This window comes from Oncorhynchus clarkii, chromosome 26 (assembly GCF_045791955.1).
Source record: "Oncorhynchus clarkii lewisi isolate Uvic-CL-2024 chromosome 26, UVic_Ocla_1.0, whole genome shotgun sequence".
Taxonomy (NCBI): Eukaryota; Metazoa; Chordata; class Actinopteri; order Salmoniformes; family Salmonidae; genus Oncorhynchus; species Oncorhynchus clarkii.
The window spans coordinates 1,133,693-1,160,895 of record NC_092172.1 but is presented as its reverse complement, the minus strand read 5'-3'; the positions used below and the strand labels follow the sequence as shown (position 1 = coordinate 1,160,895).

The window sequence follows — 27,203 nt, the reverse complement described above, 5'->3', positions numbered from 1 at the left end:
CTTAATGTCGGTAGCCCTGCACCCTGGTAAACAGTGTATGATTGCTGGATGATTATTTTTAAGTCTAATACTGCGGGTAATGGAGTTGCCAATGACTAGGGTTTTCAATTTGTCAGAGCTAATGGTGGGAGGCTTCGGCGTCTCAGACCCCGTAACGGGAGGAGTAGAGACCATAGACGTCTCAGCCTCTGACTCCGACTCGCTGTTGGCAACTCGCTGTCTGTGAATTATATATTCACCGTGTTATGAATAAATTGTGGTTTATTTGGTAGCATATCATACTGATTTTACCAATTGCATTAGTACTGTACAAAGTTAGAGGTGTGCTATTTGATAGATTCCCCCGCTCCCCCTACATCAGTATTCTAGTGGGGAGACCTGAGGTCAACCTACCCGCCCCCCTCGCCATCATGTACTTCTTAGTGGGAGACCTTCCCAGGCAGTAGCCTGCCTAGCTCACAAACTAGAATCAGAGCGCCCACTCCGACAAGGTTAATTTACCCACAGTCCCACATAGTCACATGATATCATTGACGTGACATGCAAATGAGCAATAGAAACCGATTGCGCAAATTTCACCGTTACAATTTTTTTGGTGCCGGTTCCCCATGCCGCCCCCGGCAAGATGCCGCCCTGGGCGGCTGCCCATGTTGCCTAATACCTAAATTCGCCAATGGGCGACATATTCTAAAATAAAAACAATATGCACATTTTCCCACCAGAGATATATTCTCATCAAATTGACTGTTGCAGATAAAAAGCTATGCGCTATGACATAATGCACATAAAAATAAATTTTGCAGTTAAATTCCTGAATAAAAAAAATACAAGTTAAATGGGTTTCCATCGCATTTTCAACTCTACTGATGGTTTTGTCACCAAATATTGTGGTATATAGCGAGTGTGCCCACTCTGGTATTGACACGTGTGCTCTTGCCAACAGCTCGCAGATACTGTATAGTCTACATGAGATTATTATGGACAAAAGAGCGAGTTTATTTTTATTTGTCAAATGGGCAGCCAAGTGTTCAGTGATCATGTCACCAGAATAAGACCCTTGATATTTTTCGAAAAATAACATCTAGCTCATTTCACCACCCTGTGAAATGTGTCATCATTTATTTAGTCTGTAGCCTAAAAAACTGCATGCGTGACCTGAACTTTACTTCGATATGATTGTTATTATATCAATATTTGCGCATAAAAGTATTTCCACCGACATTTCTAGCATCAATGAATTTAGTTTTGTCGACATTTAATTTACCGACAAATGTTCTGTTTCCACCAAGCCTGTCGTGAATTTTTTAAATCAGAAATATACTTTACTCGCATAAAAAGGTTGGATGGAAACCTGGTTAGTGACTATGACTGCCATCTGGGTATACTGTATAAAAAATTATGGGCATTCATGATTCTTTCTCCCTCCATTCTTCTTCAGCGTCCAAGCTGTCGATGGGCAAACAGGAGGCTTTTGAGATATTCAGGAGAGACCATGAAGACCGGCTGACCATCGAGGACAACAAGGCCCTGCTCAAACAGAGGTCAGAGGGCAAGGGGAGGCCTTGTTGGGAACTTCGATTTCAGTTTACCAGTTGTTCCTAGTTTTTAATCTGAAAGTTTGCTACGGTTGATAAACCCTGAAAATAGATCGATAGCACTTGAACAGACTTTGAACTTATCCTATGTGCATAGAAATTGATAGTAACTTTATTTGTCCTCTTGTGAACTGAGTTGTACCTCTGTGAAACGTGTGAAATATTTTGAGTGTACCAGGATAACAGTAACCAAACTAATTTGCATAATGTTGCTGGGTAGCGTGCTCAAGGACAGTTTAGGTCTGTACAAAACACAGAATGTCACCTTTAATTTAAGGGTATTTTCATACAAATCTGTTTTACGATTTAGAAATGAAAGCACTTTATGTATCTAGCCCCCCATTTGAAAAGTTCGAAGTGTTTGGACAAATTGACTTATAGTGTATCAAAGTAGTCAAAAGTGTAGTATTTGGTCCCATAGTTCTTGCAAGCTTGTGACCATATGAAATTGACCAAATTAAACATTTGCTCTCAAATCCAAAATTATGCATAGAGACAAATGTAAACGTTTTGCTTCACTGTCTAAATACAGGGGAAGTGTACATGAGTTCACTCATCTTGTTGATAGACAAGGACACTGAATAGTAGGCCCATACCCCCAATGGCATATCTTTTAGTTTTTCATTTTCTCTCCTCGCCAATCCCCCATTTATGGTACAGACATGAATTGAAGGGGAGCGGAGCCCTGTTAAATGTGATGGTAATGGCTTTCTGTGTCAATCCCAAGCACATTCTCTCACATATAGTCACACTCACAGACACACACGTTTGTTTTACTGTCCTTGTGGGGACCAAACAATTGATTACCATTCAAAATCATTTTTTTCCTAACCCCTAACACTAAGCCTAACTCTTATCCTAAACCCTAACCTTAACCCCAAACCTAACCTTAACCGGAGACCCCAACTCCTAAACCCTAACCCTAATTGTAACCCTAACCCTAATAGTAACCCTAACCCTAAACTAGACTTTTTCCTTATAGGGACCGGCGAAATGTCCCCACTTTGTTTTACTATCCTTATGAGGACTTCTCATGAACTATCCCTTTAACTTGACATGGCTCAGGTACAGAAAGAGAAACAGGGTTTTGCATGAAATTTTTGCCTACTGATATCTTTGTTTCTGTGTAGGTTTGCTGAGGCTAAAGCATATGGGGAGGAGGTGAACGAAGCCAGAAACGGAGTCAGTAAGTTACATACTAGCACCATATGCTAGCATAACCTTATAGCCACTCATTACAATATTATTCTTGTAAGTCATGACTCACCGCATACAAATTCGATGTATACGTACACTATATATACAAAGTATGGACACCCCTTCAAATTATAGGATTCGGCTATTTCAGCTACACCCGTTGCTGACAGGTATTTAAAATCGAGCACACTGCCATGCAATCGCCAAAGACAAACATTGGCAGTAAAAATGGCCCTACTGACGAGCTCAGTGACTTTCAAAGTGACACCGTCATAGGATGCCACCTACATACAGCAGCTCCGGTCAACTGTAAGTGCTGTTACTGTGAAGTGGAAACGCCTAGGAGCAACAACAGCTTGGCGCAACTTCCTGCTACTCATGCCAGGAATATATGATATGCATATTATTAGTAGGTGTGGATAGAAAACACTCTGAAGTTTCTAAAACTGTTTCAATCATGTCTGTGACTATAACAGAACTTATGTAGCAGGCAAAACCCAGAGGAATAACTGTTCAGATTTTTTTTCTTTTTTGCCTCTGACCGTTCCCTCTGTTGTCTTTGCCAAGGGATATTTGATAGGAACCATTTTACAGTTCCTACGACTTCCACTGGATGTCACCAGTCTTTGGAATTTGGTTGAGGTTAATCATTTGTGCAACGAAGAGGAAGCACATCCTGGAACAAGGTTACACTGTTGAGAGTTGCGCAAGACGAAAAAAGGAGCATGGTTTGTTTACTTGCTGTATTGAATACAGATTGCCCCGTCTACTATTTGATCAATTATTAACGTTAAAAAATACCTAAAGTTGTATTACAAAAGTAGTTTGAAATATTTTGGCAAAGTTTATGGGCAATTTTTGAAATGTTTTGTCGTGACATTGTGTTTTGGTAAGCTGTTTTTTTCTGGATCAAACGTGCTTTATAAATGGACATTTTGGGTATACATGGACGGAATTAATCGGAAAAAAAGGAACAATTGTGATGTTTATGGGACATATTGGAGTGCCAACAAAAGAAGCTCGTCAAAGGTAATGCATGTTTTATATTTTATTTGAGCGTTTTGTGTAGCGCCTGCAGAAATGAAATATGCTACCCTCTTTATTGACATTGTGCTATCCTCAGATAATAGCTTCTTAATGCTTTCGCCGAAAAGCTTTTTAAAATCTGACACGTTGGCTGGATTCACAACGAGTGTAGCTTTAATTGAGTATCTTACATGTGTGATTTAATGAAGGTTTGATTTTATATCATTATTTGAATTTGCCGCACTGCAAGCGTCCCCTATACTATACGAAGTTAAATGTGTTTCCATGGCCGAGCAGCCGCACAAAAGACTAAGATCACCATGTGCAATGCCAAGCATCGGCTGGAGTGGTATAAAGCTGGCCTCCATTAAACTCTGGAGCAGTCGAAACGCATTCTCTGGATTGATTAATCAATCACGCTTCACCATCTGGCAGTCCTACGGACGAATCTGGGTTTGGCGGATACCAGGGGAACGCTACCTACCTCAATGCATAGTGCCAACTGTAAAGTTTGGTAGAGGAGGAGTAATGTTCTGGGGCTGTTTTTCATAGTTCGGGCTAGGCCCGTTAGTTCCAGTGAAGGGAAATCTTCACGCAACACTGTACAATGACATTCTAGACCAGTGGTTCCCAAACTTTTCATAGTCCTGTACCCCTTAAAACATTCAACCTCCAGCTGCGTACCCCCTCTAGCACCAGGGTCAGTGCACTCTCAAATGTTGTCTTTTGCCATCATTGTAAGCCTGCCACACACACACTATACGATACATTTATTAAACATAAGAATGAGTGTGTGTTTTTGTCACAACCCGACTCGTGGGAAGTGACAAAGAGCTCTTATAGGACCAGGGCACAAATAATAATATACTATAAATCAATTATTTTGCTCTTTATTTAGCCATCTTACATATAAAACTTTATTTTTTCATCGAAGATTGTGAATAACTCACTACAGGTTAATGAGAAGGGTCTGCTTGAAAGGATGCACATAACTCTGCAATGTTGCGTTGTATAGTAGAGAGTCTCAGTCTTTTTCCACACACAGTCTGTACCTGTATTTGAGTTTATTTTATTTTATTTTATTTTTACAGGGACAGTGCACATTAATCAATGTTTCAGTAAAAGTGCCGGTTTTAGCCAGCCGGCTAATTTTCAACCGCAGTCCCTGGGCAGGTTATTAAAAACAATTACAATATAGACATTCATTGAGCAGTGAGCACACGCAGAGCAACATAGGACAAGCAATACTGTCACTGGAATTTCATAATTCCTATTGATTGTACATTAATTAAATCACTCAGTCTAGTTTATAAGAATTTGTAAGATTCCTATTTGCATAAAATAGACAGATACCAGTCTTATCAAAATTAGATAATAGTATTTATTCTCGGAGCGCGCTGCCATGTAACCACAAACAACAGTTTATATACAAAATATGATGTCATAGGTTATAAAACGTCCTTTCTCCTATCAACCAGGATTCCAACCAGTTGAAAAGTTCATTACAACCCACTAGCTCGCTCACTCCAGACACACACTTATTTGTTAACTTCTGGAATCTTCACCTTCATCCATCACTATTTAGAAGACAGTTTCAGATAATGGAAAACCCAGGAAAACAATCTCTGCCTATCTAAACATCCCAGAGCTAAGTTGAGTCGGTTCAACCATAGGTTAACGACCCTTTTTGCTTACTTAAAAACACACAATTCCAGTCTCCTCCAACCTGGCTGGAATGGTATTTATTAAATGTAATTACCCCATGTCTCATGCTCCACAAACCCTTCCTTATTAATTAATATTATTAATCAGATATAATAAAACAGAGTATAAGTTTCATTAGTTATATTATTTATAGTTCTATTTAAAATGTAGATATTGTAGATATTGTTTAGTCATTATTCATAAAATTCCTAACAAATAAATACATAGCATACAGACAGAGCAACATAGAACATACATAGAACATAGAACATAGAACAAAAAGCAACAAGACAAAATCCATGAAAGCAACAAAGTGTTTCCATACCTCACAAGCTACAGACTGGATGACCTTTAGCCACGTCTTCATGCATTTTGTGAAAGTGTGATATGTGGTACAGTTATGTGGGCGGCAGGTTAGCCTAGTGGTTAGAGCGTTGGACTAGTAACCGGACTAATAAAGAGGGGGAGCCAGGCCATTTAGGATCTTGAATACAAGACATGCGTCGGTGTATTGCACAAGATTTTCCCAACTCAGGAGCTCATGCTTTCTGAGGATGTAACAGTGATGATGGCTATTGGGCTTCCTATCAAGCACTTTGAGAGCCTGTTTGTAGACAGACTGAATAGGTTTTAATGTTGTACAGCAAGCTTTTGCCCAACTAGTCAAGCAGTATGTTAAGTGGGGGAGTATCATAGATTTGAAGTACAGTTTTGCTACCTCTGTAGTCAATTTCATATAAATCGAACATTAGCTAGGTTGAATTTGGTTATTTGAATGACCTTTTTCACATGCTTTTTAAAAGAGAGGTTTGAATCAAGTATGATGCCAAGGTACTTAAAATCAGATACCACCTGGAATAAATCAGATTCCACGGCAGCAGGAATAATTAAGTTAATGGTATCTGTTGCTTTTATACATGTCTTGCTAGTTTGAAGTCACCTTAATTCTCGCTCAAAAAACTCCTGTGGTTTATTTTTTTATTTGGCATGTTTTGTTTCTAAATGTCTGCGCAAAAGTGAAGGTTTCATCAAGTTGTGAGATAGTACTTTTGCACATATAATACACTGGGGCTGAGGAAAGGCACTACTCCCAATATCAGTGAACCCCAAATCAATGTAGTTCCCATCATATTTGCGCCCCTTCGATGGTCCAACGTCCCTGTCTGTTGCTCCGTGCTTTCCCGTGTAAGGGGGCTCTTTGGCTGCATCAGATTCACTACTATCAGTGTCCATGCTAGCTGGGCTGACAACAAATGTAGAATTACTGATGCTAGCATTGGATGTGCTCGTGGAAGCAGAACAACTTGTGACGTCAACAGTCCTGCTGGTAGTAGCAGTACTTTTATTTTTTTATTTTAACTTTATTTAACCAGGCAAGTCAGTTAAGAACAAATTCTTATTTTCAATGACGGCCTAGGAACAGTGGGTTAACTGCCTGTTCAGGGGCAGAACGACAGATTTGTACCTTGTCAGCTCGGGGATTTGAACTTGCAACCTTCCGGTTACCAGCCCAATGCTCTAACCACTAGGCTACCCGGCTACCCTGTATATATATATATATAAAAAATGTGGATCACATTTTTATGTGGTGTACCCCTGACGGCATTGTATGCGTACCCCAGTTTGGGAATACCTGTTCTAGACCATTCTGTGCTTCCAATTTTGTGGCAACAACCCCTTTCCTGTTTCAGCTGTTCACAAAGCAAGATCCATACAGAAATTGTTGGTTGAGATCGGTGTGGAATAACTTGACTGGCCTGCACAAAGCCCTGACCTCAACCCCATCAAACACCTTTGGGATGAATTGGAATGCCGACTGCGAGCCAGGCCTAATCACCCAACATCAGTGTCCGACCTCACTAATGCTCTTGTGGCTGAATGGAAGCAAGTCCCCGCAGCAATGTTCATCTATTTGAAAGCCTTCCCAGAAGAATGGAGGCTGTTACAACAGCAAAGGGGGGACCAACTCCATATTAATAACCATAATTTTAGAGTTAGATGTTTGACGAGCAGGTGTCCATGTACTTTTGCTTATGTTGTGTGTTTGCTCTGATTTCATGCTCTTCCATTTGGGAATATAGCATTTTTACATAGCACTTTTATACTATTTATGATTGCCAAGTGCATCCTTACTCGCATGCTAATAGTACCGTTTTGTTGGTAGAAAGACCTTCTGAAGTGTGTGTGTGTGTGTGTGTGTGTGTGTGTGTGTGTGTGTGTGTGTGTGTGTGTGTGTGTGTGCGTGTGTGCATCTGTGCAAGTGTGTGTGATTGCTGCCATGCATGTTTCTGAGAGGAAGTGAGTGTGTGGACTATGCTGCCTCTATAGCATATCCAGGGGTTGATGGTTCAGAGTGCATACTATAAATTGCATGCCGGAAATCGGTTTACAGTCAGTGTTTCATTGTCACCACTACCATTATCCTAATAGTAAACATGTCCCTGATGCAGGCTCGTGTAACACTGTTCATTTACCTTTACATGAACTTTCCTGGAAACCCCAAGACACTATCCATGTTACGTACCAAATGGCACCCTATTCCCTATACAGTCCACTACTTTTGACCAGAGCACTATGGGTCCCGGTTAAAAGCAGTGAATAGGGTGCCATTTGGGATGCAGCCTATGATTCCTAATAGTGAACAGAAAAAAGCAGAACATTCTGCTTTGGGGGCCCTGTTTCTCTGAAGTGTCCAAGTGTCGCTCAGCACATTCCAGAACTTTTCCAGGACTGGCGAGAAAGGGTGGCTCCCCTGAAGGCTGTTTTATGAGAGCTCAGTTAAGCACGCCCCTGCCTTCTCTGGGTTATGTCCCTGACAGGTAGGCTTCGGGTGCCATAAAGCTCCCTGGCACCGTCCCCGCTTTTTAATATCCATTTAATATCCATTTTCCTCTATGTAGCTGGAAAAGTACTAACAACCCTCTTTTTCAAATGGTCCTTAGCTGCACCAGATGCCAGACACCAAGTCCGGCATCTGGTGCCAAGGAATCCACCCCAAGTTTTAGAGCACTTTTCTTTCTGTAATCCCTTGGAAATGGATTACCTCAAACCTGTTCAAACAGCCACGAGCTACTGTGTGTTTTTATGACTTACTTTTGCCACAGTATAAAACATAAAACTTACTATGTGGTCTAAAACGTGTACACACAACCCTGTTCTAGAATGTTGGACCATTGGCTTTCATATTATTCAGATTCTAAACTATTCCACGTAGACATACTATTGTGGCTCGGTAGCTATGGCTGTGTAGGGTGAAGTTGCACCTGAACACTGATCTTAAGTCAGGTTTGCATTTTCCCCACTAAGGGTTCAGGATGAGGGGAAGCTGATCTTAGATCTGTACCTAGGGAAACTTCACCCAGGAGCGAATTGGGGTTTACACCACACAGCCAGCAATGATTTAGGAGTGATGACCGGAAATTAAAGGGATGCTGAGCTTCAGCACCAACAGCATCCTCTTCTCCAGTATTAATGCAGTGTGATTGCCTCACATTTACAGTGCCTTCAGAAAGTATTCACATCCCTTGACGTTGTTGTGTTACAAAGTGTGATTAATGTCAAAGTGTAAGAAATACCCCCAAAAAATGAATATTGATTAGATGAGTATTCTACCCCCTGAGACAATACATGTTAGAATCACCTTTGGCGATATAGAAGAAAAAGAAACGCACACCTATTAAGACGAGGTGCTGGCTAGCGGAGTAGAAACTTGAAAATGAAAGAGAGCCGCACACTCTTGGAGCTCAGATGCAGAATCACCTTTGGCCTCATGGTGAAATCCCTGTGCGGATTCCTTCCTCTCCGGTAACTGAAGAAGGACACCTGTATCTTTGTAGTGCCTGGGTGTATTGATGCACCATCCAAAGTGTAAATAATAACTTCACCATGCTCAAAGGGATATTCAATGTCTGCTTTATTTTTATTTTTTACCTACAGTATCTACCAATGGGTACCCCTTCTTTACAAGGCATTGGAAATCCTCCCTGGTCTTTGTTGTTGAATCAGTTTTTTAAATGTGATGCTTGATTGAGGGACCTTACAGATAATTGTATGTGTGGGGTATAGAGATGAGGTAGTCATCTCAAAAATCATGTTAAACACACAGAGTCCATGCAACTTATTATGTGACTTGTGAAGCAAATTATTACTCCTAAATGTATTTAGGCTTGCCATAACAAAGGGGTTGAATACTTATTGACTAACGCTGAGCAATTAGTGCTTTTTGAGTTCGTTTTGGTTAGATTATTAAAAGATAATCACTGTAAGAAAAAAAGAAGACAAATGCACTTTGCATTATGTGGGTTGAATAATGTAACAACACAGAATAAAACAATTAATAAAAGTCCCATGGTGTTAGTGACTGCCCATCACTTATTTAACATAATTTATTCACATTACTTTATTTTAATACAGTATTTGTTTTATTTGATTACTTTATTTCAGATCTTTACCACCTTCAGTGCTCGGTTGGCTCCACCAAGTCTGTCCCCAACCAATTTGATTTGGTGGTTTTAAGCATTTCAAATAGCTCTTTGTTGACTATCGTCCTCCATCAGCACCGGCTTGAAACCTACCTGCCCTAAACTCTCTCCTGGCCCCTTACACTAATTCTGAATTTGTCCTGCTAGGTGGCCTAAACTAGGACATGCTTAATTCTCCTGACCAAGTCCTTAAGCAATGGTAGAGTTCTCTTGAGAGATAATATGGTCGGCATTTGATTGTGAGGACTTCTAGGCCAGGTGAACAAAAGGACTTGAGTTATTGTATGTTGTTACAATTACACCATGAGTGGCTAAATCATGAAACATTCACCCCGCCCTTCTTCTTACCAGAGAGATGTTTGTTCCTGTCAGCGCGATGCACTGAAAATCCCATTGGCTGTACGGACTCCAACAGCATGTCCCCAGCTAGCCTGGTCTCCGTGAAAGAGAGTATGTTACAATTCCAGATATCTCTTTGGAAAGCTACTCTTGCCCTAATTTCATTGACTTTGTTAACTAGGGACTGGACATTAGCATGTAATATACTCAGAAGTGGTGGGTGGTGTGCGTGCATCCAAAGCCTCACTAGAAGAACGCTCCGGCACCCTCTCCTCTGACGCCGTTGTTTTGGGTCGGCCTCTGGAATCAGTTCAAATGCCCTTGGAGGTGCAGACAAAGGATCCGCTTTGGGAAAGTCGTATTCCTGGTCGTAGTGCTGGTTGTGCTGGTAAGGCGACATCTCTGTGATATCCAATAGTTCTTCCCAGCTGTATGTAATGACAATTAAGGTTTTCTGGGCTAACAATGTAAGAAATAATACATAAAAAAACTAAATACTGCACAGTTTCCTAAGGACTTGAAGCAAAGCTGCCATCTCTATCGGCGCCATCAATATGCAAACATAACACACCCACATCAAACCACACCCCCAAGTCAGGTCTCGTTTGCCTTCAGTCATGGCTACTAGCATTTCTGAAGGAGCAATCTTCAAAACAAGGCCAAATCAGGAACTGCAGTCGCCCTTTAGCACAGTTTAGTTTAGTTAGAGCATAGATGTGATCTAATTGTTAAATTGAGTTCACACACATTATGTCCGAAAGTAACTGTCGAGTGTTTCCAGATTCATATGAAATATGACCAATAGTGAATTACAATATTTAAATAGTTTTTCTTCCAAGAAATGTTAATGTTAAGTAGTAAAAAGCAGCTTTTCTGTGTTTGAATGTTGTGGGTGCACCCCAACAACAGGAATGATGTGGGCGTATATCTTTCATAAAAAATATTAATGACAAGTTAACAGCTGATTGGCTCAGCCAATGAGCCAACGTCGCATCACACATATTTGAAAAAGTCTGTTTCAAGTTTGAGGTGGAGTTTTGGAATAGTTTTTTCTCAAATCTATGCTTTGGCCACAAATACGAGTATAGGACGAGTCAACCAAATTATTTGGGTATGAGTTAACAGAATATTAGCTTTTATATATGGGTCGTTCTACAGAAGTGGTGTACGTTGGGGGTTGGAAAAAAATGCAAATGTGTTTCCTATTTCTCCAAAATTTTCAGCCAAACCTCTTCGAACACTACCCTCCTGAATTATTTGCACCCTAGGAAAATATGAACAATAAAGGCTGTGAAAAAATGTCATTGTTGTTTATCAGCTGAATTCCTTACCACCGCAAAATGTCTTCACAACTGAAAGACATTGAAAAGTTGCAATAAAGGGAGAACGATGCAGAGTAGTGATACTTCTGATTAACCTTATATTACAGGAACATTTTTGAAAGTCTATTTTCATACCAAATTAACAAAATAGTAAAAACATGATTTTTATTTACCAGATTTTCAAAACTTTAAATGTAATTTAGAGAAATATAATCCCTATTGCTTTCAGTAAAATGTTGATTGTATGAATCAAAAAACTTGATTGAATTACCTATGCATCTAATTAAATATATTGTTAGATGTTTTAATGAGCACTTTAATTATCTTTATTTTGGCAGAATAAAGATAGGTAAAGTGATTTTGGTGTGTGTCAATCATAGAGATACTTTAAGTACTCTAGATGGTTATAACTTGTTTTATACTGAGAAAAAATATAAACGCAACATGTTTTATGAGCTGAAATAAATTATCCTTGACAAATCACATTTTTTTTTTTCTCTCAAATTTTGAGCACAAATTAGTTTACATCTATGTTAGTGAGCATTTCTACTTTGCCAAGATAACACATACCAAGAAGCTGATTAAACAGCATGATCATTACACAGTTGCTTGCACCTTATGCTGTTGACAATAAAAGGCCAGTATAAAATGTGCAGTTTTGTCACACAACACAATGCCATAGACGTTTTGAGGGAGCGTGCAATTGGCATGCTAACTGCAGGAATGTCCACCAGAGCTGTTACCAGAACATTACATGTTTATTTTTCTAACATAAGCTGCCTCCAATGTCATTTTAGAGAACTTGGAAATTTGTCCAACCGGCCTCACAACCACAGACCACGGGTAACCTTGTGTAACGGCTTCTAGGAGTAGTGGGTGGAGGAGTCAGGCGCAGAGAGCAGGTAGTTCAGAACGTGGATCTTTATTCCAAAGACAGTGAAAACGGACATGCCAAACACAAGGGCGCATAAAATACCCAGTCCAAACAAACAGGACTAAACTGTCCGGAAAAATAGAATCCACAAATAATCCAACACCATGAACAGAAAACAAGCCCGCACAAAAGCTGGCGGGCCTAGTGCCCTTAAATAGCCCACAAACAAAACTAAACTCAAAACAGGTGTAACCAATCAGACCAAACTACCAGAAACAAAAAAGGGAATCGATGGCAGCTAGTAGTACCGGCGACGACGACCGCCGAGCGCCGCCCGAACAGGAAGAGGCTCCATCTTCGGCGGGATTCGTGACACCATGCCAGTCCAGAGCCTCCACATCAAGCTTCTTCACCTGCGGTATCATCTGAGACCACCCACCCGATTAACTTTGGGTTTGCACAACTGAAGAATTTCTGCACAAACGGTCAGAAAGTACCTCAGGGAAGCTAATCTGCGTACTCATCGTCCTCACCAGGGTCTTGACCTGACTGCAGTTTGGCTTTGTAACCGATTTCAGTGGGCAAAATGCACACCTTCGATGGCAATTGGCAACCTGGAGAAGTGTGCTCTTCACAGATGCATACTCACCCGACATGTCACCCATTGAACATGAAGATCCATGAAGGCCCAACTAGAGCCCGGACTTGAACCCGATCGAACGTCACTGGAGAGACCTGAAAATAACTGTGCAGCGATGCTCCCCATACAACCTCCCCATACAACCTGAGAGTTTGAGAGGATCTTCAGAGAAGAATGGGAGAATCTCCCCGAATACAGGTGTGCCAAGCTTGTAGCGTCATACCCATGAAGACAAGAGGCTGTCAAAGGTGCTTCAACAAAGTAGTGAGTAAAGGGTCTGAATACTTATGTAAATTTGATATTTCAGCTATTTATTTTTTATAAATTAGCAAACATTTCTAAAAACCTGCTTTGTCATTATGGGGTATTGTGTGTAGAGTGATGAAGGAAAAAAACAATTGAATAAATTTTATAATAAGGCAGTGACGTATCAAAATGTGGAAAAAGTGAAGGGGTCTGAATACTTTTCGAATGCACTGTATATCGAATTGGCTACATGCTAAAATATCACAACATTTATGTTTAAAGGAACTAAAGTATACTGCTTCTCAAATTATGTGGGCCACAAAAAAAGGAACTCATCATGAGGGGCCGCAGTGGTTCGTGGGTCTGCGTACCCACATCCATACCCATTATTACAAGTTTAGATAGCTGGCCGCTAGACTTACCAATCTAAAAATGTAACTGACATGGGCTAATTGAGTGACTGCTGATGCACAACCAAATGTCTAAATTGCACATTGTGTATTCTATTATTCTAACTCTCAACAGTAAGTTGAGTGAGCTGAGTTCCCCAAAAAAAAACATGTTTTTTTATTATTATTTGTATTTTTTTATTGGCCTTCTGGTGTAGACTAATACATGCAGTGTGGAACAAGAACCTTGAATATGACAATAGCTCAGTTTGCATGTGTTCTCACACAATAGCACAAGAAGCAAATTTGCCATATCTCCAGTACACTCCTATACAGTTTGATCTTTGTAGCGTTTGTGTGTGTATGAGTACTATGGAATATTTTTTTGTTCCTCTCTGTGTGTGTGTGCGTGCCCTGATCAGAAGGCAGTTCACCACAAACCCGCTCTTTGGCTGTGCTGAAAGTCACCTGCTAGGGTTTGGTGGCATGCGCCCGTCACTCACTCTGAAGTGCCAGTGTACACTTAGCACCCTGGAATTTGGGGGTATCATCAGCGTTTTACAGTGGTTTTTCTGAGGTGTTGACACAGCTGTACACCAGAGGCGTCAATCACAAAAAATTATTGTGATCTTGTCCAATGACGCCATTATGGAATTTTAAAGTTTGAAACATAGACAGTAGAAGCTAAGTTTCTTGGCTAGCTGTGTTGCAAAAATCATCCAGGTAGTTGGTTAATCTGGTTCAGTCTGGATGACTTTTCAGGCAGGTTTATGGTCAGAAATGAACAGGTTTTGCCAAGCCACTGCACGTTTCTAAATCAATTCTATCCAAAACACCCTGCTGTGCAAATCAAACACACTGAATTGAATATTGTCCTTTGTATTGGTATTTCATCAACTAAGGCATTGAATTCAAAAAGAATCCTGTCCCTTGACCCACATTTCATTGCAATTGTGTAAAAATATATTATAAGAATTACTCAAGACAAAAAAGACCAAACAAGGGGAACAGAATTAGATATTCTCACATGTTATTATAATATTGAGGGTGTGGAATTGCATTTTTCCTACATGAAGGGCAGTGTTTATAGTGGAATGTAGTTACTTGCTTCTCCCTAACGGAAATGTGTGTCATAATATATTTAGCTCTGTGTGTTTTCCTTGCCGTTGAGGATGAGGAGCCGGGACATTTTAGACTCCCTGTGCCTCATTGTGGATGCAGAACAACGAAAAAACGTAGCATAATGTAGAAAGAGGCTTTGGTAAGGTTCGCCTCATGAGTGTACGTGGCATGAGGGTCAGTTACGGGGAGAAAAGAGTGAGAAAGAGATGTAGCTAGCTGAGACAGGGGTGCCTCAAGATTCCCCGGTTACCGGTGTTGTTCTTGGCCCCAGCAATGTTTTTTTTCTGGAATCAAATCCTGCCAGAGACACACATGTTCCAAGCCCCCCGGCCCCAAAAGCACGGGGACAAAGCTCTATTTTGAAGAGGGGTGGGTGATGTATGTCTTCTGAAGGAGAAGAAAAGGTGCGGGCCAGTCGGAAAAAAAACGAGCGGAGTCCCCCGATCTCTTCGCCAGATGTGTAGGGATTTATGTGGTGCTGTCCTACTTTGCAGTAGGACAAATCCTATCTGCCCCCATCCTCTCCCACTTCTTGTGCCAAGGGGGTAGTGGCTCTAGGTTTTTTGGGGACAGATCACAAGATATGTCAGGAGAGGAATGCAACATCAATGTGGCTCTAGACACATACCATACAGGTACTCATCATGTCAGTTGTGGCCCCCGCTGCTGTAGTTTCTCCTCAACATTTTACAATCTTTTAATATGGATAAATTATCCTCTCAGCAGATTTCATGAAATGATCTACAGTATGTTTGATGTTAACGTAACTAACTGTCATGTTATGAATATTGTTATGTATTTTCTTGAAATAGAAATAGCTTCCAGGCTTCTCTTGGAAAATCTTGGAGATGTACATGTAAATGTATGCACTGACGCAAATGCCCCCATTGACTTATGCATCTGTGATGAATATTCAAAGCTTTGTAGGCCTATGTGTTCATGGTGTTGGGGCCAAGAGCTCACTGTGGTCTTTCGTGCGGATGTTCACCTTTAACCTCCAGGCCACAGGAATTGGCAAATATTTGTGGAGACTTTCAGCTGGTAAGCTGTCCTTTATGATGACTGCGCGTCTCTCGACACGGCAAGGGGACCATGCAAGGGTTTGGAACGGGCCCTGGTGCTTTTCAGGCCCATGTACAGCCCCAAATCTGTCTGGGGAGGGAAGTGGAGGAGAGGGATGAAGTTTGCCTCTTTAGGCAGCCAAGTGGTTTTTTCAGAAATATAAAATCTCATCATTGTGAAGAACCAGGGACAGCAAAGCAGTCTGCCTGTTAATGGAACACTGAGGAGTCCACACACTGTGTATAACACAGAATTATACACAGCTAAAAACATCAGTCAATATATTCTTACAGGATATTCTTACAGCCACTTACACACAGAACAAAAAACATAGTTCCTCAAAATATTTAGTCGGCAGAAACATGAAGATTGTCATCATTTGTTAATTTTTTTTCTATCTTGGTGTAGTGTTGCAGGATATTAGATAAGCACTTGACCACTTTACTCTTATTGACCTCTGAGAATCCCTGATTGATTCTCAGATGCTCCCCGCCATACAGAATCCTAAGCAATTTAACTTGCAGTAGGCTATTTGCCTGTTTGCATTTTGTAGCATTTTACGTCGTTGTCAACACCATTGTTGTCAACACCATCTTCTTAACCTGTGGTCGTATGGTCTACTTACTCATTGATACATAGCCTGTATAATAGATCTTGAAGGATGACTCAGCCTCAGCTGTGTAGGAGTTGTTGATGCAGTAAGCACAATGTGTTTCAAGAGCACTGTGCTACTCTGTTTTATATCTTAAAATATATCCGCTGTACAGTATATTATATAGCTATCGGTAGGCAATTTAGTCACAAACCTCTCTGATATATCCCAAATTCCATTATATATTATTTGAAATGTATGCTATTTGCAAAGTAAATTGTTACTTTTTCTCTCAACAAAAATGTATACCCGCATGACTGTAGCCGCTTTGGATGACAGCGTCTGCTATAAATGGCATATGTTATATGTCAGCATGTTACTGTATCCAACATAGTAAGACCTCCCTACTCATCACGTTGTTCTCAGTGCAACATGTTAAATCATTCATTGATGAATGGTATGTGTTGTGACTCCTACTTTCTGAACTCTATAGCTAAGATGGGCTGACATTTAACCCCTATGGATTTTGTATTACCTTTGAAGGAATTATTGGTCGTGTTCCTCAGACGAACGCATGCAAGACCTTATAACGACTGATAGGTAATTTGCGTATCAACTAACCACATAATTTGTTATAGCAATCTGGTGCCCGATGGCACAGTCAATAACGTGGCATGCAACGATTGATGCATGCAACATCTGAGCAGTGGAACACGACCATTACCTTAATTACGAGTCATGAAAGGTTTGCGCTTCAGTAGGAATCCTAATTTTAAGCACTGCAGCAGTGTTTTATTGATGTTTCTCGTCTTGGCCCCGTAAAATGGTTATTGGATGGTGGAGAGAATTATATCATGGAGACAGGGAGGCGACTCACGCACCTGTATGAGGCCTCCTGGACTTCGGTGAAAACCTCAAGCCAAAGTCCTCTCAGCATAGCAAATACCATTATTTCCATTCTTCCTCTCTCTTCTTCTTTCTGTCACTGCTGTTTTCCAACAACCTCTGCATGAGTCTTATCTAAAGCCATATCTAATTAATTTCATACACCGCTATAAGCTCAGTATGAATTTGGTAACGCGGGCTCCTCTTCTTCCTCTCTTTCTCTGTGGAGAATGATAGAACTTCTCATCCCTCTGGCTATATTTCCCATAGTACCTGTCAGATAGGGATGTCGAGGTGTAGAAAAAGTGAGTAAACAAGTGCTTAACGTCACTTGAGATGACTATTAGCGAGTACATGAACTAATTTTGCATAATGTTTGCGTTGATGTTCACCATATACATATACATACTGTACAGGGGCGGCAGGTAGCGTTGGGCCAGTAACCCCGAAAGGTCGCTGTTTCAAATCACAGAGCTGACTAGGTGAAAAATCTGTTGTACTCTTTGAGCAAGGCACTTAACACTAATTGCACCTGTCGCTCTGGATAAGATGACTAAAATGTGATAAATGATTAAAACGTAAACAAAGGTGTGTAAAAAGTGCTTACGTGTGCTACATTCCCATGCAAAGCAACACACTACAAATACAGTCGTGGCCAAAAGTTTTGAGAATGACACAAATATTAATTTTCACAAAGTCTGCTGCCTCAGCTTGTATGATGGCAATTTGCATATACTCCAGATTGTTATGAAGAGTGATCAGATGAATTGCAATTAATTTCAAAGTCCCTCTTTGTCATGCAATTGAACTGAATCCCCCAAAAACATTTCCACTGCATTTCAGCCCTGCCACAAAAGGACCAGCTGACAACATGTCAGTGATTCTCTCATTAACACAGGTGTGAGTGTTGACGAGGACAAGGCTGGAGATGCTTGCAGTACTGATTGATGTGTGCATGCTGATTGAGTTTGAATAACAGACTGGAAGCTTCAAAAGACGGGCAGCAAAGAAGCCACTTCTCTCCAGGAAAAACATCAGGGACAGACTGAAATTCTGCAAAAGGTACAGGGATTGGACTGCTGAGGATTGGGGTGAAGTCATTTGCTCTGATGAATCCTCTTTCCGATTGTTTGGGGCATGCCTAAGAACACAGCCATTAATAAAGAATGGTACCAACACATCCTCCGAGAGCAACTTCTCCCAACCGTCCAGGAACCGTTTGGTGACGAACAATGCCTTTTCCAGCATGATGGAGCACCTTGCCATGGCTCGGGGAACAAAACATCAATATTTTGGGTCCATGGCCAGGAAACTCCCCAGACCTAAATCCCATTGAGAACTTGTAGACAATCCTGAAGAGGCGGGTGGACAAACAAAAACCCACAAATTCTAACTCCAAGCATTGATTATGCAAGAATGGGCTGCTATCAGTCAGGATGTGGCCCAGAAGTTAATTGACAGCATGCCAGGGCGGATTGCAGAGGTCTTGAATAAGAAGGGTCAACACTGCAAATATTGGCTCTTTGCATCAACGTCATGTAATTGTCAATAAAAGCCTTTGACACTTGTAATTATACTTCAGTATTCCATAGTAACACCTGACAAAAATATCTAAAGACACTGAAGCAGCAAACTTTGTGGAAATTAATATTTGTGTCATTCTCAAAACTTTTGGCCACGACTGTACACTCCTCTCTTCACCATACTGAGCACCACGTAACCCAAACTCTTACCTTACCCCTTACCCTAAACTAGGTTCATATCCTAACTACAATCTCACCCCTTACCCTAAACCGGGTTCGTATCCAATCCCCAACCCGACCCACCCCATACACTGATGCAGCACACTATTTCCCTTCCTTGAGTCCAATTCCACCCATTATGTTTTTGTTTAGTCCGATGTTATTTTGTTTTGACTACTTTTTATATATTTTTCTACAATTCTTAAGCGACTTTGGGTCCTTGAAAAGGGCTATATAAGTCCCATGTATTATTATTATTGTTCAGTAGCGGAGTTGGTATAGAATGAGTTCAACTGGCAAACCACAACACACAGTACGAATCTGTATACTTGTTCTCCTTTTCATTTGCATTTTATTCATAATCCTCCATACATCTCTATCCCATTTATATAGTCCCAATAAACCACTAAGTAGTATGAGGGGGCTGGTGGAAGATATTGAGCAAAAAAACGGAACGCAGGTGAAAACAAATGTGTTGCCCCTGTTCCGCTGCCACCAGCGAGGTGGCGACCTGTCCTAAGGGGCACATTCAAACCTCCTGCAGGTTGAGTTCAATAACTACAGGCGTATGGTTAGATTCTGGGGGAAGCTTTGAATAGGTCAGTAGCCTACAGAGTAATATGAAAATAATGCTATTGCTAAATTGATTTAGATATTATAAAGTGTTTTGATAACTTTCAAATGTAATAACAGATCCATATAGGACAAACAACCCTTTACATGATACCATAGAAGCAATGTACTGCTAATATAACAATGTGCACCTTTAATTTTTCATTGTCATTCCCTGCCGAAACAGATACTGTGCCTATCGGCATTTTGTCTTGTGGTAATGATTCTACCTTGGTAAACATGTCAGAGTGGTTATACCTTCCTGTGTGGTGTCCAGTTTACAACAGGAGTTCAATGCTCTTGGTGCAGAATTCACAGGGTTTCTCCCTCCAGTTCAATGCGGAAGACACATTTCAGTTTAATGCATTCAGTTGTACAACTGACTAGGTATCCCCCTTTCCCCTTTCCCATGTTGACTGATACCATTCAATAATACAAAAAGACTACTTGTAAAAGTTGTGTCTAGTAAAATTGTAATGCACATCAAGTTTCCCTGTGCTGGCTCCATACATGTTTCTGTGAACACATACACACACAAAGTCACTTTTCTATTACCATTGGCAATTAAAATATTTTAAAAAATCCAGAAAATCACATTGTAGGATTTTTAATGAATTTATTTGCAAATTATGGTGGAAAATAAGTATTTGGTCACCTACAAACAAGCAAGATTTCTGGCTCTCACAGACCTGTAACTTCTTCTTTAAGAGGCTCCTCTGTCCTCCACTCGTTACCTGTATTAATGGCACCTGTTTGAACTTGTTATCAGTATAAAAGACACCTGTCCACAACCTCAAACAGTCACACTCCAAACTCCACTATGGCCAAGACCAAAGGACACCAGAAACAAAATTGTAGACCTGCACCAGGCTGGGAAGACTGAATCTGGAATAGGTAAGGCAGCATGGTTTGAAGAAATCAACTGTGGGAGCAATTATTAGGAAAAGGAAGACATACAAGACCACTGATAATCTTCCTCAATCTGGGGCTCCACGCAAGAGCTCACCCCGTGGGGTCTAAATGATCACAAGAACGGTGAAAAAAAATCCCAGAATCACACGGGGGGACCTAGTGAATGACCTGCAGAGAGCTGGGACCAAAGTAACAAAGCCTACCATCAGTAACACACTACGCCGCCAGGGACTCAAATCGTGCAGTGCCAGACGTGTCCCCCTGCTTAAGCCAGTACATGTCCAGGCCCGTCTGAAGTTTGCTAGAGAGCATTTGGATGATCCAGAAGAAGATTGGGAGAATGTCATATGGTCAGATGAAACCAAAATAGAATGTTTTGGTAAAAACTCAACTTGTCGTGTTTGGAGGACCTCTACATGCTTTGTAAGTAGGAAAACCTGCAAAATTGGCAGTGTATCAAATACTTGTTCTCCCCACTGTATAGTATCAATCATGCCCACAGTCATGACTATTTGCCCACTAACACGGAACAGCTGGCAGCACCCATCTAAATGACCAGAGCATGCAATAAGTGTGAATTATTAAGCCCATTTCTCTTTAGAGACATCATACCTACCCAATTGATTAATTAGCATGCAGAGCCTCAGACTATACAAAAATATAACATTTTATAGTATGTGACATTTTGAAAATGTTGTATGCTTTAAATGCCCGGATGTCATACTCTTTTCGGCTTTTCATTTAGAATTCGCTGCACACTGTTGTGGAAGAAAAGCATATTTTCAGAAGACTTGTGTTTGACAACAGCTGATAATCAACTGGTAATTAGATTAGAGGACGGGCTGTAGCCAAATGAACAAATGGTGGGAAACGACACATTTGCGCATTAGATGATGCGTTCTCAGTATAGGTAAGCCTAGTATGTTGATATTTGGTGCTTAATGCATACTTACTGAACAGTGGATTCTAAATAGTATGAAGTATGATTAGTACTTACACAGTGAAATGTCATTTTAGTAAGTAGTAGGCAGGACAGATTTCAGACACAGCCAACGACTCATACAAGATATTGTCACCAATGTTATGTTGAAAAAACTAGACTTCTTTTTAAACAGCTTGGGTTTTTTCCAACTCAAACATTGAACAGACTTAGGTTATCTTGGTTGATGAATGAAGGCCCACTTCAGTTAGTTGAGTTGGTTAGTTTACATCATACACTTGCCGGGGTTGAATGCCAGTTGGATAACAAGTGTTTGTAATGACGGAATGATGAATTGTAAATAACCTTGACCTTTTAAAATAAAATGTTCACATATCTCCTTTCTCGCTCTCTTCATCACGCTCTTTCTTTATCCCCCTCCTCTCTTTCTACTCCCTTCCTATCTCCTCTTTCTTTTTCTCGCAGATAAACTGAAGAAGCAGTTGGAGTTGCATAGGATGCAGAGAGCCGCTCACGGTACATTGTCTTCCTAATGGTCAGAATGTGCATTTCTCCTCATCCGCAGTTAATTAGTTAGCCCAGAGCCAAACAATAGGAGGATAGTTTGGTCACACTGCCCATAATGGTAATTCAACCTTAATGGAAGTAAGTTTGCCAATGAAATATCCTTGATTCAAAACCTACACACCAGCCCCATCTATTCACTTGTGAATCCAAGATCTGCTTTTAGCAGACGTGTGCTAAGGGAATAGAGGAAAAACTCTATTCTTTCATCCAGCAGAACTTAATTATAATTCTCTTGGACCAATGATTTAGTTGAATGTGACTGAAACAATGACTGGACCAATTGAACCGAAATCAGCATACTCAATGGGCGTACATGACCACAATTGATAGCCCCTATTTAAAAAGTGTTTAGTAGAGACCTGCGATCTGAGTTCCAGAGGACTGGAAACACGACTGGGTTGACTGTGCGTTTCATCCCCGTCGACTGACGAGAGGTCTGACGAGAGCAAGTCGGTTCCAAGTTTACAAACATTTCCCTCGGGTTCAGACGCCAAAGGTTTGTCTTGTCATTTGAGTTCCGAAGCATCAGAGAACACTCGGAACAGGCAGGCTTCCATTATTCGGGGACGGAATTAGAATACAGTATGTTGACTTCTAAGGACACGAGCAAGCACACACACTCTACATTCTTGTGACTCTATCCTAGACATGTTTTGAACATGTCTTAGAGCGTGTGTGTGTGTGTGTGTGTGTGTGTGTGTGTGTGTGTGTGTGTGTGTGTGTGTGTATGTGTGTGTGTGAGAGAGAGAGAGAGAGAGTGAGGAGACTGAGAGAAGAACATCATTTATTTCATTTCCCCACATATACATAGGTGTCACTGTTAGCCCAGCAGAGGTAGAGGAGGTAGACCCTGTGGAAGAAAACATCCGCAGACAGATGGATGAGGAGAAGAAGAGGTAAGTAGGCTGCAGTATGTGTATCTCAGAAACACAGACAAATGGGTTGATGTGCTTGAATGTGTCATTACACACATTATACAGTGCCTTCAGAAAGTATTCACACCCCTTGACTTTTTCCCCATTTTGTTGTTATAAAGTGGGATTAAAATTTATTTAATTGTCATTATTTTGTCAACGATCTACACAAAATACTCTAATGTCAAAGTGGAATAAAAAATCTAAAATGTGTTAAAATATATGAAAATAAAACAATATATCTTGATTACATAACTATTGAACCCCCTGAGTCAACACATGTTAGAATCACCTTTGGCAGCGATTCCATACCTGAATCAATATTTTCCCATTATTCTTTTCAAAATTCTTCAAGCACTGTCAAATTGGTTGTTGATCATTGTTAGACAGCCATTTTCAGGTCTAGCCAGGTCTAGCCATTTAAAGCAGATTTAAGTCAAAACTGTAACTCGGCCACTCAGGAACATTGTCTTCTTGGTAAGCAACTCCAGTGTAGATTTGGCCTTGTGTTTTGGGTTATTGTCCTGCAGAAAGGTGAATTAATTATATTATTTTTTTATCCTGAAAATTCTCCAGTCCTTAACGATTACAGCCAAACCCATAACATGATGCAGCCACCACTGTGCTTTAGAATATCGAGAGTGGTACTCAGTGATGTGTTGTATTGGATTTGCCCTAAACATAACACTTTGTATTCAATATAAAAAGTGTTTGCAGTATTACTTTAGTGCATTGTTGCAAACAGGATGCATGTTTTGGAATATTTGTATTCCTTTTCAGTCTGTCAATTAGGTTAGTATCGTGGAGTAACTACAATGTTGTTGATCCATCCTCAGTATTCTCCTATCACAGCCATTAAACTCTGTAACTGTTTTAAAGTCACCATTGATTGGTCTCTTGGTGAAATCCCTGAGCGGTGTCCTTCCTCTCAGGCAACTGAGTTGTATCTTTCTAGTGACTGGGTGTATTGATACTCCATCCAAAGTGTAATTAATAACTTCACCATGCTCAAAGAGATATTCAATGTGTGCTTTTTTTTACCCATCCACCATTAGGTGCCCTTCTTTGCGAGGCATTGGAGAACCTCCCTGGCCTTTATGGTTGAATCTGTCTTTGAAATTCACTGCTTGACTGAGGGACCTTACAGATAATTATATTTGTGGGGTACAGAGATGAGGTAGCCATTAAAAACTCTGTTTAAACACTGTTATTGAATACAGAGTGAGTGACTTGTTAAGCAAATGTTTATTCCCAAACTTATTTACTTATTGACATTTCAGCTTTCATTTTTTCATTTAGAAATTAATTTGTAAAAAAAATGTTTTAAAGTAATTCCACTTTGACATTATGGGATATTGTGTTTAGGCCAGTGACAATTTTTTTTAATGTAATAATTTTTAAATTCAAGGTGTGTGAATACTTTCTGAAGGCATTGTATGTGCATTGGGTGCATCTGTTGTGAGGTCCATTGTATGCCAGTATTTCATAATTCCTCATAAAGTATAGAGCCTAACACATACATGTATCAAAGGTTATGAACCAAGGTATGTACTGTAGCGTCTGAGTTTGTAGGCCTCCACTTTACTTGACTTTGATTCTCAGATCTAGAACCCCATGAAAAGTAATGTTTCACTTAATATGCTTTATAACAGTCAATCCGTCCACATAGATACAGAAGTATGGATTACTAGAAGTACAGTCATTGCATTCAATACCCTTGGTTTCCTGTCTCTTGTCAGTTACAAGAGCACCTTTGGCCATCTGAAAACACTGAAGATGGAGATTGAGCACCTGCAGCTGCTGCTGGAGCGGTCAAAGGTGAAGCTCCAGAGAGACTTCCAGGATTGGTGGAGCCAGGAGGCCGCCAGGCTACAGGTGACCTCACTACCTCTCTTTGTCAGTCGTGGGATGCCACTACATAAAGCTGTCGTAAGCATAATGCTTGTCACAGCATTTCAAGGCAGTTTATGGCAGTTTCTCACATTTTTAGGAGTGATGTGTGTGTGTGTCTCCTCGTGTCTATGTCTCTGTGTGCGTGCGTACGTGTGTGCGTGATCACTCCAATTGAGTATGCTGACGTGTACCTATAGTATTGTCGTGGAAAGATTCAGTCAATAATATTTCTCAAATACCAGAGGGAGTTCAATTAGACTTTATTACATACTAATATAAGCCGAGCTGGTTCATGAAGCAAGTCCTTTCCAGCCTTGGCACATACTTCTTACATACTTCTTATACATTTTTCCTCCTTACGTCGCACCCATAGTAACTCCCCTTAATGTTATGGCCTAATATGTGCTGTTGCTATGGTTACGCTTGGGTCATTCCAGAACATGGGTGTCCCTTTCAGATGAGTTGCTATGGTCCTACATGCATTAACCTGTCTGTATTTTTTAACTATTGGTGTGGCTCTACAGTTTCCATGCCCTAATATGAAACCAAACTAAACTTAGTGCAAGGCAATAAGATAAGGGTAAGATTATATAAGCTCATCCCCTCTGGCATTTAGCCACCGTTATCTTATTGCCTTGCACTAAGTTTAGTTTGGTTTCATATTAGGGCATGGAATCTGTAGAGCCACACCAATAGTTAAAAAATACAGACAGGTTCATGCATGTAGGACCATAGCAACAGTCCTTGGCACTTTACAGAAATAACCAGACATGTAATCCTGCTAACTCCTCTGAAAGGGACACCCATGTTCTGGAATGACCCAAGAGGTGTAACCATAGCAACAACACATAACACCAGTTACAGGAATAACCAGTCGTGTCCACATCCCAGACAGGTGCATGTCTAATGGTGTCTAATGACCCAGAGCACATATAGAGGGCACCCATCTTTCTAGCTCTTCTGCAATTAATAATTCACACATGGTCTGGAAAATTCTCTATTGTATCTGTTTACCTACAGTGGTTCCTCCTTTAAAAGTTGCATCATTCTGCAGCACACCTTGCGGGATGTCGCAGAATTCTATGGCCATTGTTACCGTTAATGCTAATCAGTGCTAGTTTGACCACCAGAGGGCATCTTTGAGAAGCATTTGATAGCCTTCAATAGTGGCTGTACTAGAGAATGTAAAATCTTTTTTTGTAAGAACATAGTATATGGGATTGATTTTAAGAAATGTTGTTTAATTAATTTGATTAATATTATGGTGTTTCTATTCCAAGAAATACTAAAATGAAACCCTCATGGTTTCCGTTAGGATGGAATGGAAAATAATGCACTGTACAACGTGACGGTTGGGTGTAGGCCACAGTACTAAGAGCATAACATTTCCACACCCTATTTGTAGTCTAACCAATACCCAAACGGAGATTCAGTGAAAAGAAAAATCTCATTGATTTATCAAGACCAGTCCCCATGCTTGTCTCAGAGCAGCGTGAAACGGTGCTGAAATAGTTGACCCCAGTGGGTAGGCTATTGCTTCAAATCCTATTGCTTCTAACTTCAATATGCTTTTTAAGTAAATAAGACCTACACCACTTTTAACAGCACATTACTCAACACTAGTGAGACTAATTTCGCCTATGGTAGGTCTTCACAGTATATTGAAAAATGTTTTGTTTTTTTAATGACGTGTCTCTCCACCAATAATTACATTTAGAGGATTGGAGGATTCAAAATTAAGGGACATTTTTCGTTATGGCAAATCTGATCTGTGAGAATATCTAAGGGGCTTTTATATAATTCTAAATTAATTAATAATAATAATAATAATCACTTTGTTTAAAAAATTACTATATTTTGGGGATTATTTAGTTTTCATTTAAGCAAGAGTGAGTGAGAAAATAGCCATTCTTGAACATGGGGTGAGATATTCTCAATCATTTGTAAATAAAGCCAGTTTTTTATTTAGAATTATTTCTGTTTTTAGAGGGAGAGAAACCAAAAGCCGCCTCATAGGTCTCCCGGTGGCGGCGGGCACGGGTATCAAACTAGCATCTGTAGCAACGCAGTTTGCACTGAGATGCAATGATTATTTACAGGCTCTAACCTTTAATGCAAAAAAATATATTTGGTGAACAATAGGTAAGTA

At 40.4% G+C, this 27,203-nt stretch overlaps 1 protein-coding gene across 1 annotated transcript in view; it reads left to right on the top strand.

The window, feature by feature from the left end:
* LOC139384843 (kinesin family member 6) overlaps positions 1–27,203 on the top strand; it is a 185,134-nt gene that overhangs the window by 137,989 nt on the left and 19,942 nt on the right. The window contains exons 14-18 of the mRNA XM_071129739.1: positions 1,439–1,541; positions 2,726–2,781; positions 22,146–22,196; positions 23,059–23,143; positions 24,901–25,036. Coding sequence (XP_070985840.1) covers positions 1,439–1,541; positions 2,726–2,781; positions 22,146–22,196; positions 23,059–23,143; positions 24,901–25,036 — 431 coding nt within the window. The remainder of the gene's footprint in view (positions 1–1,438; positions 1,542–2,725; positions 2,782–22,145; positions 22,197–23,058; positions 23,144–24,900; positions 25,037–27,203) is intronic.